The sequence below is a fragment of the Amblyomma mixtum genome, chromosome 10 (assembly GCF_055824585.1).
Source record: "Amblyomma mixtum isolate Tamu chromosome 10, ASM5582458v1, whole genome shotgun sequence".
Taxonomy (NCBI): Eukaryota; Metazoa; Arthropoda; class Arachnida; order Ixodida; family Ixodidae; genus Amblyomma; species Amblyomma mixtum.
Window position 1 is genome coordinate 107,864,709 of NC_143021.1, and position 16,797 is coordinate 107,881,505.

The following is a 16,797-nucleotide window of genomic DNA, read 5'->3' on the forward strand; positions in this document are numbered from 1 at the left end:
TTGACACGTGAGCACACGTGAGCTATATGCAACGAGAAATTGCATGACACCACCCTCAACGCGGTACAACAAACAGTTGCGTCACAATTTTGTGCAAATGTAGCCGGGAAAACCGGCGCCACATTGACGTCGGACAGTGGGGAGAATATATAGAGGGACGAACGACGTGTGTGTGATACAACCAGCGCCTCCGCTTTGGCGGACGCGGTTACTGCGGCGCCCGTCTGTTCTTTCTGTCTTGCTATTGTCACGACTCAGCTTGAGACCCGCGATGACCATGGTGGCGGATTCAACAGCGGAAATTTCGAAAGGTCGTTTGACCCCACGATGACCCCACTGAAAAGGATGACTGGCTGGGAAGTGACCGATGAAGCTCTTCCCACACTCGGCTCGGCGTGAACGACCTTCCCTTTGTTCCCCGCAAGAAGCGACCGACGATGGACAGAAGACAGGGGAAGAAGGGATTCACCACGTCTGAGAGGAACCGGAACGAATCGGAGGAAGCCGGCGCATATGCGGCCGCGACGCCAGCATGTCTACGCCACACCTGTGTTCGATGGACACGTGCTGCTTGCAGTAATGTAGCACCGCAGTGCGAAAGAGGTGCAGACTTACGTTTCCTCCTCGCCAGTTCCCACGCGCGGACTCTGCACCAGGTGCCTCCGTGTTGTGTTGTGCCGATCTGTGCGTCGTGTTGAATTGCCACCTGGTGAAGGGGCGGAGCCTTAGGGTATATAACCAGCGCCCTAAGTGAGAACGAACGCTCAGGGCCTTGGGTAAAAGGCTCAGCCAGTCGCTCGACGTCATGAACTCTAGAATTTTTGACTCTTTGATCTTTTGTACAGTATGTAAAGAAGTGTCTTAAAAATGCCATTAAACCTGCTTGTTATCGTACCCCAACCTTCGAAGCTTCAGACCGTTTCCTCATCCCGGACGAGCCCCCAGGGAGACGCAACAACTGGCCATGCTACCCGACTTATGATAACTGGTGGCAGCGGTGGGATGCTGCTATCCGAGCCGTAACACTATCATATCTTTCAATTCTCTTCTGTCTGCACGTGCCAGTGGTGGTGGCTCAGCTGCAGCCAGTCGGCAGACCCGTGCAGTTTTCCTTTGCATCCTTCTTTGTCAGTCAGTCAGTGTGACTATCAGAGGAGGAGGAGGAATAAACTTCGATACGCCAGAGCTACATCCTCACGGATAACTGAACCAACATTAATGCTCTTGAGCCTCCACTGTATATGGTGCTGAAGAATGGCAGGCTATCATTGTGATACAGATGCCTCCCTGAATTTACTTTCGCGAAAGAATTGACTGGTTTCTTGCCATCCAGAAAGCCGCTGTGGAGCCTCTCGAGTGGATATGAAGACTAGAGCCGTCGTGTATGTTACAGGAATTTTAGTCTGACGAAGCCAGACTCGTGCTGACTGACCAAGACAGTGTCGTATCTACGTAGCGTTCTGTAGTTAAGAATCTCTGGCTTTGGACGGGCCGCCATTGGAAGCTGAACCTGGCAAGGTATCCAGTGAGGCTAGCCTAGCAGTGCTGTGCAGGAATTATTGGGTATTAAATGGGATGTCATAGGGTGGAGCGAGATTAGGACAGATCAGGCGGGCACTTACTGTGTTATCGTGGATTAGCTGTCAGACGAGAACTAGGTGTGGGATTCCTCACCAATCAGGATATAGCAGACAACATACAGGAGTTTTAAAGTATTAAGGGGAGCGTGGCAGCTATCTTAATAAGGCTTAACTGAAGGTGATGCAGGCCTAAACGCTTACAACCAGCCATGATGAACAGATCGTCGAAAGCTGCAATGAAGACGTGGAATCGGCAATGCACAAATATCACAGTGCACTGCACAGATGGGTGACTACAGAGCGAAGGTAGGCAAGAAGCAGGCCGGAGACAAGGCGGTAGGCAACTATGGCAGAGGGTCCAGGTATAGCAAGGCGGAAATACTAGTAGTGTTCGCAGCGAGAAATAATTTACGGATCATTCCTTCCGGATTAGTACCTTCTTCCGGAAACCAGAGAACAGGAAGTGAACCTGGAAGAGCCCCAGTTGTGAGACAAAAAAGTGAAATAGACTTCTTACTGTGCGCTCCCTTGGGCATCGTGGCTATCTGGAGGTTCCCTGAAGTGTGCGTTGTAGCGACCGCAAAATGGTAAGGTTTCGGATTAGATTAGACGTCAAGAGGGAACAGAAGAAAGTAGTTAAGCGGAAGCCCATTAATGAGTAAGTGGTAAAAAATCAGGATATAACTTCAGAGCAGATATTCGGCTTTAACTGAGGCAGACTATCTTAATCTTCAAACAATGGACGATAATCTCATAGCTATCGTTACGAAGTGCGCAGTAGAAGAAGCCGGTAGGAAGGTTCGACATGATAGCAGCAAGCTGTCTCAGAAGACGAAATATATGATTAAGAAACGCTAAAGTATGAAAGCGTCTAGCCTTACAGGCAGAATAGAACAAGCAGAGCTATCAAAGTTAATAAACAAGCGCAAGGTAGCACACATAGGATGTTTATATGGAGAGAATCGAGCATGCTCTAAAGAATGGAGGTAGCCCAAAAACAGTGAAGAGGAAACTAATCATAGGTAAAAACCAGATATATGCATTAAGAGATAAATATGGCAATGTCATTAGCAATATGAATAAGATAGCTAAAGCAATTGAAGAGTTCTACAGAAATCTATACCGTCCGTACCACTCGAACTTTTTCGAACTGATCTATTGATTAGTGATCCTGAAAAAAAATAGCGTAAAGGTGTGTCAGCTTGCACCGTCAGCCATAAGTGATAATTAGTGGATAAACTGTCGTGACTGTGTACTTGTTCCTGGTTATTTTTACCCATTAAAGGGAATGTTAAACGCACTGGACAGTGATTAGGCAATTAAATTTTCAGGAGGTGGAAAGCCGCTGGTACTGAACAAAGGTTCAGTTTGGTAGGAAAATAGTTTGCACTAGAAAACATAACAGTCGTAATTTCCAATTACTTATAAAATCCCTGATTCGAAGTCCTTTAAGAATCAAGGCCTGTTCATACAAAGAACAAATATCGATGAAGAACACTTCCCAGAGACCAAAGGATCGAGAAAGCGGAAATGCTAGGAGTAATAATAAAACAACAGCGAAATAAAAACTTCACGAGACATAAAGACATTCTTTAAAGTCCCTTAATATACACCCTCAACAAGGAAAAATTTCATGTTAAAATAATCACTGAAGAAACAAGTGACTGCAGCGGTTGAATCGCAACGCACTTTAACCCAAGCAGCGCAGGTATCAGCGGGAAACGAAGCCCGGTCCTGGAAAGAGAGAAACCATCTGCTGCTGGGAAAGCTAACGCGATGAAATTAAAATGTACCGCATCCCAGAAACGCTTATTCAGCCAGGGCAGCTTTTTCGTTAAAATAATAACAGGGACTCCATTCATAAGCAGTATCGTCTTGTCGTTCAAGAAATGAGATCAGAATTGGCTTGTAGGAGCTTTAACAGTAGGTGTGCAACACTTACCTCGCTATTTGGACAAAGAATGCGCCAGCATTGACGGGCCATTCGCAGCTCGGCGCATGTGATGTTGAGAGAGAGCATAAATGAGAGCAGCAAGAGCACGTATGCCATCTAACGAAGGATCAACAGCAAGGACAGTGGAAGGTGATTGCAGCTCAAATATAGTGGTAAAATAAAAGATACACTCGCCAAAGATGGCTTTTAAAACATGACGTTTCGGGACCGCTACGGGCCCCTTGTTCACATTGAAAGATGGACGGAATGGGCCTTTTCTTATATGCGCACTTGACAGCGCAGTGAGTGGGCGTAGTTATCCGGGAGATTACCCTTCGTCCTGTTGATGACATGATCCGTGGTCTGTAGATAAAAAGATTCTGAAAGCAGTCGTGACGATGTGGGTTTCATGGTATCTAAGATTGTGGCGTTCTCCCAGTCAATGGTGTGGTTCATTTCTTCAGCATGCTCTGCCAGCGGGTTGGATGAGGTGCGACATTTGTTGACGTCGTTCTTGTGTTCTCTTAATCTTCTTTTGAAATCGCCTGACTCGCCAATATATAATGCATCGCAGTTTTTGCAGGGGATTTTGTACACCACTCCGGGGAAACGTGGGCGCTCCAGACGGTCTTTTACGCGACAGAGGTGTTGTTTCAGCTTGCTGGACGGCACGTGCGCAATGCGCAAGTCGTATTTTGAAAATATCGGCGCCAGAGCCTCACTTGTCCCCCGGGCGTAAGGAACGCTCGCGCGCGCTTCTGTTGTCCGATGAGTCGGTGTTCGGCAGGTTGCAGAGAGCGACGTTGTTCGTTGTGCAGCAGTTGTCGAGGATAGCCATTCTTCTCGAGGTCGACGCGGACTTTTTGCTGCTCGGAACAGCGCAGAACGGGACTGGAGCAAAGACGAGCTGCACGGTTGTACAGAGCGGACGCGACGGAACGTTTGTGGCCAATGGTGTGGGCGGACTGAAAATCCATGTACTTCCCAGTGTGTGTGGGTTTCCGGAAAACAGTAGTGGCAAGACCATCGGGAGTGCGCAGAACAAGGACGTCAAGGAAAGAAATCCTTTCGGAGACTTCTTTTTCCATTGTGAACTGAATTTTCGGTCGAAAAGAATTTCGATGGTCACAGAAAAAGTTTGGCTTGCGGGGAATTACACAGAAACAATCGTCCACATACCGCATGAAGAGCTTCGGACGAGTATGGGACGATTGCAGGGCCGAATTTTCAACGCCGAACGCAGAATGCGAATTACTGACGCCGTAGTGGAGGGCTTCGGAAAATTTCTACTACCTGGGGTTCTTTAACGTGCACTGATATCCCACAGTACACGGGCCTCTAGCATTTCGCCTTCATCCAAATACGACCGTCGCGGCCGGGATCGAACCCGCGTCTTTCACAACCCGCGGGTCACAGCTGAACACCACAACCAATGAGCCACCGCGGTGGTTTGGGCATAATCTGTGCGAAGGGGAATAGCAGAAGAATATTTAAAGCCAGCATTGTCAAATTGTCAAAGATCTTGAGCGTATGTTCAACATATGTGTAAATGTTTAAACTTACGCAATTTAAAGCAGGTGGAAACACATTGTATTGCTAGATAGAAGAAAGAGTGACTTAGCTTTAGAAATGCAGATAACAAGCGAAGCGAACAACAGTGACTTCATAGCACGACCGCACGATATCCCTGGTAGCAATAAAAGATATAAATGAAATGAAATTTAAGCGCACACGAAAAACGCACACAAGAGGAGGTAAACACAGGACAGGCGCTATTTAGCGCCTGTCCTGTGTGTATCTCCTCTTGTGTGCGTTTTTCGTGTGCGCTTAAATTTCATTTCTTTTATAGCTATGCACCATCTAGCCCAAACAGAAGTTTTGTTAAGCAATAAAAGATGATCGCGAAAGGCTTGTGTGGCAGCGAACACGTGGAAATTGTGAATGGCGGTAGCCTTTTATCCCGTGCTTTTCGTTATGTTCGCTGAGTGAAAACGCTGCTCTTGATGCCTGGCTGTCGCAGGACGAGCGCGGCCGACTGATGCGGCGCACCATCATGCGCTACGCCAACCTGTCGTCCATCATCACCCTGCGCTGCATCAGCCCGCCGGTCAAGAAGCGCTTCCCCACGCTCGAGCACCTCGTCGACGCCGGTGGGTGTGCCCGCTTCTCCTGCGCGGCACTCTCCGACGTCGTAGTACGTAGGTAGAGTCCGCCCACTTGCTCTCGCCTAGATATCCGCGTTGGGGGAAAGCAGCCCCTCTGCGGAGGTGGATGTTAGCACCACTCTAATGCCAATCAGCTCACGCCGATTAATGCGCTTTTTGGCAGCTGAACTTAATTTATTTTGTGAAAAATACTGTCACAATGACTAAGGTAGTAGTGCGTCGGCCGTACCACGGCAGACCTAAGCAAGTAGTCAACAAAATGCTCGCAGATGGCGCTGTGGCGCGATGTTTTGTAAACGGCGCAGGTCACCACCGCTGTCTTTTTCAACCACTTGTCACAGGGTTGCTAGTTCTATATGAAACACTTTTCACAGAAAATGTCCACTGGGACCATAAAAAGCCCCAAATCATAAGGACAGTAGGTGAGGCGATACACTTCCGATAGCACCCAACTGAGCAATAGTTCGGACCTGATAGTTTCCATTTTCGTCGGTGCTGTCAGGACTCGGCGGCATACTCAGGATTGGATAAAGGACTTGCTCTAGGCACGGCTGTCAGCAGATCACATCTATATCCGTTTTTCTGCCTGACCCGAAAGACGCGGGTTCGATCCCGGCCGCGGCGGTTGAATTTCTTTGGAGGAGAAATTCTAGGGGCCCGTGTACTGCGCGATGTCAGTGCACGTTAAAGAACCCCAGGTGGTCGAAATTTCCGGAGCCCTCCACTACGGCGTCTCTCTAGCCTTAGTCGCTTTGGGACGTTAAACCCCATAAACCATAAACCAACCGTTTTTCTTGCACGTGTCTGCAATCTTGCAAGCCAGTCGACGTGCACCCTTTCACCTCGATCGGCATTGCTCGGCCCCATCCATAGTTACTGCATCTATCACCACTGGTGTGTTCCTCTAGGCTTCAATTCTAGGCTTCAGCGCACCATCGACGCATGCGCGGAGAGGCGCACGTGGCCCTGATTGTGTTATCTGCGGCATTCCTTTCTCCTAGTAGCCGTAGCGTTCCACCGGCTTTCTGGTTCTTGTGGACCGACGTAGCTCAGGAACAGGCTCTTCGGGAAGGTCTTGAGCCTCGTGATTCGGTGTCCCTAAGGTCCTAGGAGAACATTTTTCACGACTCGATATTTATCTGCTTTCGTCTGTGTCGGATGAGCGTTTTCAGATCTGGTCGACATGGCGTCGAACGACTCCGTCCTCAGTTACTACAGTGACTAGACGGGCACCACTCGTCGATTTCACTTTGCCTGGTGTCCACTTTTCTCCGACGCCGTAGTTGCGCACATAAACGTAATCTCCCGGGACGAAGTACCAACTGGCGGAATCAGCCGCTGGATTCTGGGACACTTCGTGGCTCCTGGAAGGAAAACACATATCTAGTCTCGTACGCAAACGGTACCCAAGAAGAAGTTCGGACGGTGAAAACCCTGAAGCTTGTGGCGAATTTCTATAGTTACAAAGAATGCTCGCCAGAGCAGTTGCCAACTCCACACCAGGCATTCTCTTCAAGCCCTCCTTGATAGTTCTCATGGCCCGTTCTGCAAAAACGTTGCTTTGAGGGTCTTAAGGCGGGGTACGAATATGCTCGATTCCATTTTAATGCACAAATACAGCAAACTCTGACCCGGTAAAGGGTGTACCGTTATCCGTAACTATGGCGCGGGGCAATCCAAACGTGCTAAATAAGGTTCGCATACAATGGACAGTGGCAGTAGTGGTTGCTGGAGATACTGGAATGGATTCTATCCAATTGCTGTGAGCGTCGACGATTACCAACATCATCTTGTTACCAATAGGTCCTGCGTAGTCGGCATGCAGCCGTCACCACCTCCCTCGCGAAATCGGCCAGCTGACGGGGTTCCGTGCAGGTGGCATGGGCAGAGCCTTCACACAGATTCGACACTCTGAGACCATTCTACAAATGTCTTGATCTAGACCGGACCACCAAAAACTAGCTCTTGCCCTTGTCTTCATGGTAGACTCACCCTGATAGGACTCGTGTAGCATCTTCAACAGTTTCTCACGCGCCGCACCTGGTTTCACGACACGATGGCCCCAGTACAACAGCCCCTTCTCCCGGACAACTCATGCCGCCTTTTCCGGAATTCCGCCATTTCCCTGTTGTCACATTCAACGACGGAGGGCCGTCGGTCAGTCACGTACCTGCATATCGCTTGCAGAAACTCGTCAGCTGCGGCAAGTGCTTGAATCTCTTGGTGGGAAACGGCTGGCTGGTCCCATTTGTCCATGATAAGCACCATTTCCGGCAGATCTTCGGTTTCCGCTTGCGGCTGTTGCAGCGGTTGAGGCAACCGGCTTAGAGTGTCAGAAATTAGCATCTGTTTGCCAGGTTTGCAGACGAGCTTGTACTTGAATGCCCCGAGCAAAAGCGCCCAGCGCTGAATTCGGCGGCAGACATGGCAGAAGTTTGACGATCCTGTCTGAGAAGACCCAACAAGGGGTGGTAGTCCGTTACAAGCGTGAACTCACGTCCCAACAGGTAATCGCGCAGCCGTGTCACGCCAGATACCAGGGTTAAAGCTTCTCGCTCAATTTGGGAGTATTTTACTCGGCTGAGGTAAGCGTCCGTGATCGGAAACCAATTGGCCTGTATTCTCCATCTATTCGGTGGAAAAGGGCAGCACGGACACCGTAAGTCGAAGCGTCGCATTCCAACGTCAACTCCAGCTGCAGATTAAAGTACGTTAGCACTGGGGGTGAACACAAAACTTGCTTGGCCTTTTGAAATGCCGCGTCTTCTTTTTCTTGCCAAACCCATTTTGCACCTTTTTTCAAGACGGCTGTATAAGGATGCAAGCTTAGTGGAAAGATTTGGCACAAACTTGTTGTAAAATGTAACCAGTCCCAAAAAGGAACGCAACTCGGCAACATTTCGCGGTAAAGGGGCTAGCCTGATTGCATCCACGTGCTTCTCGAGCGGGTGTAGTCCTTCAGCATCAATAAGATGGCCAAGATAGGTCACTGATTGTTGACCGAACTTGCACTTGTCGCAACGAAGTTTGATACCGTTCTCGCGGAAAGGCTGTAGCACCGCTTGCAGATTTACGTTTTCAGCCGCGCTGCTCTCGGCTATCAGGACATCGTCTAGATAAGTCTGATTCCCTTTCAGTCTTTGCAACACCGATTCAATTTTCCGTTGGAATATCGCTGGCGCTGATGCGATGCCGAACGGTAACCTGTTGTAGCAAAAGTGCCCGTTTTGTGTGCTTATCACCGCTAATTTCAGCGAGTCTTCATCTAGCTCTACCAGAGTGTAAGCATCGCGAAGATCTAGAACACTGAATTTTTTTTCCTCCACATAGGTTTGCAAAAATGTCGTCTATGACAGGCAAAGGGTAATGTTCAACATCGCACATTGGGTTCAGTGTAACCTCGAAGTCCCCACAAATGCGCACTCTTCCGTCCTTCTTCAAAACCGGCACGATGGGCGTTGCCCATTCATAATGAGGGACTGGAGATTTTATGCCTGCTGAAACTAATCTGTCAAGCTCCTTAGACACTTTATCAGGAAGGCAAGTCCTTGCCTTGAAGAACTTGGGGTTTGCTCCAGCCTTGATGTGCAGTCGAGCTGGCGGGCCTTTCATGAGACAAGCGCCCTTAGTGAAAAGGTCGGAGTGTTGCTGGAGCAGCGTCGGCACGTCCTCCAAGGTTTGTTTTGACACGGGAGCCTTCGAATAGACGCTCAGCACCTTAATTGGTTCGTCTGTTAATTTTTTCAGCAGGTCCCGACCGCAAAGACTGGGGCCATTGCAGTCTAGAACAGTCAGACTGCACTGCACTGTTGTACCTTCATATGAAGCTGGCATTGTCAGTGGCCCGAGAAGCGGCAACTTTCCCAGATAGCATAAAAGCTGTACTTCCGACTTCTGCGGCCATCGATGAGAGTGCAATTTGTAAATGCTCTTGGGAATGACGCAAACTGGGGAGCCGGTATCGATGTTCATCATTATTTCGATGCCATGCCACGTAAACGATTTCCTGATGGGTGGGTATGAGAGAGCGCGGAGTGGTCAAGGACCAAATTTGTGAAGCGTTGCTATCACTCTCATCGATTTCTGTCGTCTGTGCCGTTACTGCTAGAATTCTACTTGCTTCATTTTCCGCACACATTTTAGCTAAATGCCCTGGCCGTGCACACTTGTAACATTTGCGCTTGATTAGTCGACAAGCCTTGGTCTTATGACCATGCTTAGCGCAACATTAGCATAGTTGCATGCCCTGTTACTTCGGGCGCGACTCGTATTGAGCAGAGAGCTTTAGCAGTCTCACTTGTTCTTGGTCGGTAACAATACCTTGCGAATCACGTTCAGCGCTCTCTGCGGCAAGGGCGACAGCCTCGGCTTCTTCAAGGTTCAGATTTTTCGTCGCTAGCAGCTGCTTCTGCACATTCTTGCATCGGACGCCGCACACAATACGGTCTCTTATCATTCTGTCAAGCGCAGTTTCAAAATTACAATTGTTTGACAACTGCCGTATTGCCACTATGAATGCATGTACAGATTTTCCTTCTTGGTGGCAGCGATGGAAGAACTTGAAACTTTCAGAAATTTCATTCGGTACCGGGTCGTAGTAACTGTTTAAGGCCTGCACAACTTCTCTATAGGTCAGGGCGCTAGGCTTTCGCGGTGCTACCTTCCCGTTCAAAATTTCTATTGCTCTTGTTGCAAACGTAGCTACCAGCAGAGCTCTTTTCTTAGCATAGTCCTCCACATCATTCGCTTCGAAATAGGCTTCCACCTTGACTAGGTACGCCTGCCACTTATCTTTTTCGTCTTCAAATTCCGGTAGCCTGTGTGCCATGGCTGGTGGTGGGCTCCTTCTGCTTCGCTGTCGTGCTTGGGCGTATATGCCGGCTTCCTTGCTGCAGCGGAATCCTCGTCGCCACGGTGACGTTCTGACGGCCAAAGGCCGGCAGCTACGTGATGAAAACCAGGCCGATCGCAGAGCAAAAAGATTTCCCTTCATTTCCAGCTCGGAAATATATAGAGAAAAGAAAAGGAGAGAGAGAGGAGGAAAGAGGCACCATCGACGCATGCGCGGAGATGCGCATGTGGCCCCGATTTTGTTATCTGCAGCAACTCTATATTCCTGTCTGGTTCTTTATGGCTAGGGCATGTCCATACCATGTGGATCATGTCTGCTATTTCATTACACTGTTTACTCCTCGGGACATGGATCGCCGGATGCCATCTGCTTAGTGCTAGTGGGTTGGGAAAAACTCCCGCCTGTAACTTTCTCCATATGACCTCTTCCTTTTTGCTGAGGCCCTTGCATGCTCCAGGTAGCCCCGTCATCTTTCTTGTGATTGTCTCATGTGCGCATCCCATCTTTCTAAAGTAAGAATATCTTGGTACGTGTTCAGCTCCTCGTCCCTCTGAAGGGGCTCTCTGCTCGAAAGAGACCGCATTGGGGTCCCGGTGTGTGAGTCCTCGGGGTAATGCGTGCGCTGTCTCGTTTCCCCGGAGGCCCTCGTGGGCCGGAGTCCAAACTAGGTTAATTAGTTCTGCCGGTGTCGAGCCGGTAGTCAGAATTTTGACTGCTTCGATAGATACCCTGCCAGCGTTGTAGTTGCGGATAGCCGATTTGGAATCTGTTATAATCACCCTGACATTCTGTTGGGTTAGGGCCAGCGTAATGGCTACCTCCTCAGCCGCTGTTGCATCCCTCTGTCGATGCTGCAGCACGACAGAGGGTCTCCACCCTCCCTGGTCGCTAGGGCTACGAAACCCGTTCTGCCTTCGTATTCCGCCGCGTCCGTGTAAACCACGTCCTGTCTGTTGGCTACCGTTTTCTGTAGAGATTTCGCTGGCCAGCTCACCTTTGCAGCTGGCTACTTGCGTTGATGTTCGGTTTGTAGTCGGGGGTAGGACTCTGAGCGATACCTCGCTCTGCTGCTGGATCTATTACGGGAGCGGCTGCTCCTTCGGTCTTCTTGCTTCGCTTCTTCAGCCTCCTGTTTGGCTTCCCATTGGCGTTGCTTAACAATGCACGGGGTGCGAAAGAGATTTTTGCACCTCTCGCGTAGTGTTCTTTGTAGCATAGTTGGCACTGCGGTGTGCACTGGTGCCCCTCGGGGGGCGCTGTCATGCCACAGCCGCGGCACTTGGTCACCCCACTGTCGCGGTGGCCAAATCCTCCGCACTTGTAGCAGACCTCATAGCGTTTCTTGTGCAGAAAGCACTTGAAAGTGATTACGCTCAAGACTACTCTGCGTGGAACTTTCTCTTCTTCGAATGTGATTAGGAAAGATTGGTCTTCCCCATTCTTCGTGCATCTATGACTAGAGGGTTGAATCCGTTAATGTCCAGTCCTTCTAGTACATACTTGTTTGTGTATTCCTAATCGATTCCATGGATGACTCCCCTGCCGCACCTCTCTGGTGCGTTCATGTAGGGGGTCACACCGCGTTCGTCTCCGAACTTGACAGTTTCAATTTTGTCCACCTCCCTCGCGTTTCAACATCTAGGCGAGTGGTAGGTAATCTTTCCTTGCTTGGCGTTTATAGCTAATCTGTCCTTCAGTGCTTCCTCTTCCTTGATTCCGGCTTTCTCCCTGATGGCCGCCGCAATTCTCATCTCGGTGGTGCTCTTCAGCATTGTAAGTCCTTCTCGGGCCCGCAGAACCACTTTCCGTCCAGTCGCTGGAAGTCTCGGGAGGTCTGGGGGTATTGAACGTTCAGCGGGTTTCCGTCCCGCCTCTCTGTGGGCTCTGGTGTCGCTGCCGTCGGTCTTCGCAACAGTGGCGGCATTCGCTGCAGCCGTGTCCGGCACCATGTTGGCGTCCTAGGTGGGGTTCTTCGTTCTCGATTCTTTCGGCTCTCTTCTTCAGCATCATGGTCCATTCCTCTTTTTCTTGTTCCTTGGGGTCGATGTCAGTTCCCACCACCGGCACTTTCATCGTCATCGTTGAGTCGGACGTGGTCGGCGATGGCGGGAGCTCGCCGGTCGCCGCCTCTCCGGTCGAAGTATGCCTATCGTGGCGTGTCGCGCTGGCGAGCTTGGAATGACGATACGCTCTTAAAAGATGCACTTACAGGCACAAATGTGGTATTCTCGGGCTGCTATCCCCTTTGGAAATACGTTTGAAACACATTTACGGTCAATGCAGAAAAAACTCCTCCATTAAACCACGGAGTTTGCGGAGCCGGCGTGAACGCGTCCGTACTCCTCGACGCCCCCTGGCGGTCTGAAACTGCTGTGTGGCCTCTGGCTTACGGTAGCTTTCACCAACCTTTACTCTTTCGTAATCGGTATGGCTGATAGCCCTACATGTGCCGTCTACGGGCATGACGAGACTATATCCCTCATTCTTTGTGACTGCACTGCCTACAGGGCCGAAAGGCAGTCTCTTAGCCGTGCGCTGGAGCGCCTAGATCCACGCCCACTGACGGAAATGAAGAATCTCGGCCTCTGGCCGCGGCGATCGTCGGCTGTGAAGGCCTCCAAGGCACAGGTCCGCTTCTTGCGAACTTGTAGCCTGCAGGATAGGCTGGGACTATAACGAGCGCTGACTTTTCATAGTGACTTCAGTTTTCTGTTACTCTCTTTTCTCTTTCTTTTTTTTATCCCCTCACCCATTTCCCCTGTGTGGGGTGGTAGCAAACCGATTATTCTTCCGGTTAATCTCCCTGCCTTTCCTGTTGTTCCTCCTCCTCCTCTGAGAAAAGTCCGCACTCCTTGCCCAGATTGTCCTTTATGTGCTGCCAGTGAGGAACCTATACATCCTCCAGGACTGTCTACAGAACAGGTCACTATACTGACGCCATCGTGTTCACCGAGGAAGCTGTGCTTTCCTCCTGTGCCCACCAGCTTGTCCTCGGCTTGAACTTTGTGCACTCCGCGTCAGCTGCAATTACGGGTCGCTCTTCTACGCTTCAGGTTACTGAGCGCGTCCTCTCTGCCATTCCAGAACACCTTTCCTCTAGCTTGGATATGACTGCTGACCACGTACTCTACGCTGGCTACGAAGATATTGTTTCCCCTGCCTCCGACCAAGTGGACGATGGGGGAGTCCCGGTCACACCAAGAACCCGCCTTCTGTCCAGGGGTATTTCCATCACCGTGTTGCTTCTCCGTTGGTTTTTCTCTTCTCGCTGTCATCGACGCTACGTCGGAGTCCGTTCTGCGCGGCGGCTGCACTGTGACCTCTGTCGTTATCGCCCAGCCCTTCTTTCCCTCTGCACTCCAGGCCCCTCCGCTTCATTCTTTCCTTCTCCCGGTGCAGCACATTTCGCTACGATCAGCCTGACACCGGCCCCGAAAGAACAATTACTTGTCGTTTTGAACTAGCAAGTTCAAACGAAAACAGGACGAAAAAAGTGGCACGTTTCACTTGAAGCAGTCCGGGCCCATTTGTACAAGGCAAAATACTATGAATATGACAGAGCATGCAGGATGGCAGGTGCACCAAAAGTAAAACGGAGCACGCGAGCGGTGGCCAAACTGGGAAAAACTGCACGCCAGCGCGCGCTATCAGCAGATGCGCAGCAGCAGAGAGCGAAAGGGCGTCGGCACATCCGGCTGACCCATCTCGACAATCTGTGCTCGCCTTATTGCCAGCACCAGCAAAGCCACGCTGCTACCATCACTGCTCGCCAGGAGCGCTTGCATCGCTTCCAGCAAAGTTTTATTGCTTGCCTGCAAAGTGCAGAAAAACTGGCCTTCGGCGGCGTGCGCTTTCTGCTTCGTGAGGAATCCCTGTCTGCGTGACCGCCGTGGTTTCCGATTCACTTGGCGGTGAGTTTGTTGCGCTATGGGATGTGAGAGCGAGTGCATCGGTCTGGCAAGCGCGGTCAAAATTTTACTTGGCTCAAGGGAACGCATGAAAAAAAAAACTAAAACATGCATGTATTGACGGCGTCGTCTTTGTCTGGACAGTCAAGAAAAATTAGATAATCCTCTACTGTCCAGAAAATGCTTTCATGACCGAAGTTTCCAACGTACTAGCCATTTTTATAGAGTCTTTTCATCCCTTTGTATTAACGCATGAAGTTCCGGAAAATAGCTGTCTTCGCTTTCTTAAACTTAAGCTGCACTTCTCACCCGATCACGTCTGCTGGATCTTCAAACCAAGGGCCAATAAGCCACTTTTACCGTATGAGTCAGCGCATTCGAAATTGGTCAAACGAAACATTGTCCAGGCCACCTTCAATAATGCATTACTCAAGTCTTGCGAGCACAGTATCGAGAGCAGTTTCTTTAACCAAGCGCAGAGGCTTCTCAGTTCTGGCTACCCGGCCTTACTCTTGTCCTCAGTTGCTCAGAAAATGTTGAAAACTAGGCATCCTTCTTCATCCAAACTGCTGGTGACTGGAACAGTCTTCCCACAAGAACCATCCTTCATACAAACCCGGACCATTTCAAGAAAGTCATCGAAAAAATTTGTTATTAACACCAGGTTGCTAGCCCACCCCTCATGTAAAGCCCTCAGCCGAGGGCCGTTGAGGTATTTGTAATAAATAATAAATAAATAAGTAAGGAAAGAGCCAAACCCCAAGGGAAGGACAGGGTCGCATTAGAAAGGTTGCTGTAATACCCTACATCCACCAAGTGTCACACAATCTTAAAAGAATTGGAAAAAGGGCAGGGGTAGACGTCATTTTCTCTGCTCCTCACCGTCTTTCTAGACTCTGCAGATGGGTCAATGGCTGTGGTGAAAAAATTCCAGAATGCACAGTTAAGCATCGGGATCCGTTCGTAGCATGCTCGTCGGGCGTTGTCTATTCTATCCCTTTACCCTGCGGCAGGAAGTACAGCCGCCCTGATTTTTCATAATATAGCGCGAGCGTCGGCCGGACTGCTGGTCAGCGCCTTATAACAGCGATAAGCGTGAAACAAGGTGAGAGTTCGCGCATGCGCACAAAAGCAGAGCGTCGTCTGCTACGCTGTTCCGAGCACGAGGACACACGCCCTGCCACAACATCAGTTCTCAAGATCCCGCCAAGTCGTAGAGCGCATGCGCATGATTAATATGCGAGACTGCATGAGAAGAGATTTCTTTCTGCCTCTTTTTTTGCCTATTACGGGAGGTCAGCCTGTCGATGCGAAGTTATGATAAGAAAAAATAAAAGGAAAGAAATATAGCAACATATTAAAGCCATTGCCTGGATCGCTATAAACCGGGTTCCAAGAAGCTCTTTAGTCACCCTTGCAGTGTCTCGACGGTATAAAAAGGCATCGGTTGGAACCCCGTTTATCGCAATCCAGGCAATGGTTTCGAAATGCTGCTATATTTCTTTCCTTTTAATTTTTCTTATCATAACTTCGCATCGCCAGGCTGGCCACCCGTAATAGGAAAAAAAAAGAGAGAAAGAAATCACGTCTCATACAGTATCGCATATTAATCATGGGCATGCGCTCTACTGCTTCACCGGGATCTTGCAAACAGATATTGTGGCAGGGCGTGTGTCCTCGCGCTCGGAACAGCGTAGCAGACAACACCCTGCCTTCGTGCGCGTGCGCGATCTCTCGCCTTGTTGCACGCTTATCGCCATTATAAGGCGCTGACGAGCAGTTCGGTCGACGCTCGCGCTATATTATTAAAAATCAGGGTGGCTGTACATTAGGCCGATGTATTAACAAGCGGTTACTAGAGCATAAAGCTAATGCTGAGGATAAAAGGTCCGGTAGTTTGGCCATTCAGTGCTATTAGGAACGACGACAACAAGCCTCGCCGGGTGGCCGCCAGCACGCCTGTTTCTACTGTGTATGGCTGCTAGCGACTTGAGGGTGATTGCTTTCGGGCCTGCCGCCATGGACCGCACGCACCGAGAGGAGCCAGGTGCCAGCTGACTTCAATTACGGAGTTTGCCCGGTTGAAGTGCAGGAACAAAACCAGACCCCCTTCACAAAGTGCCTGCACGTGTAGAACGCCGCCGCCGCCTCGGGGAGACGAACGTTATCTTCCCCATTTGCCGTACCCGTGCCAGGGAACAAAGGGCCTCGTCTCCGGTTGCTCTTTGGCGTGCCCAAGCACCGCGACAAGCTGGCGGGCCTCATCTCCGACCCAGGCACGAGGAACCACTTTCGGCGTTTTCGTGACCTCGCGTCCGGCCTCGAGCGGCGGGTGGCATTTGATGATCAACAGATGTCG

General features: G+C 50.1%; 1 protein-coding gene across 1 annotated transcript in view; it reads left to right on the forward strand.

Moving 5' to 3' along the window:
* The window catches only part of LOC149326628 (bestrophin-4-like), a 291,138-nt gene that overhangs the window by 121,173 nt on the left and 153,168 nt on the right, over positions 1–16,797 (forward strand). Inside the window, exon 5 of the mRNA XM_089562633.1 lies at positions 5,534–5,663. Within this exon, the coding sequence (XP_089418759.1) occupies positions 5,534–5,663 (130 nt within the window). The remainder of the gene's footprint in view (positions 1–5,533; positions 5,664–16,797) is intronic.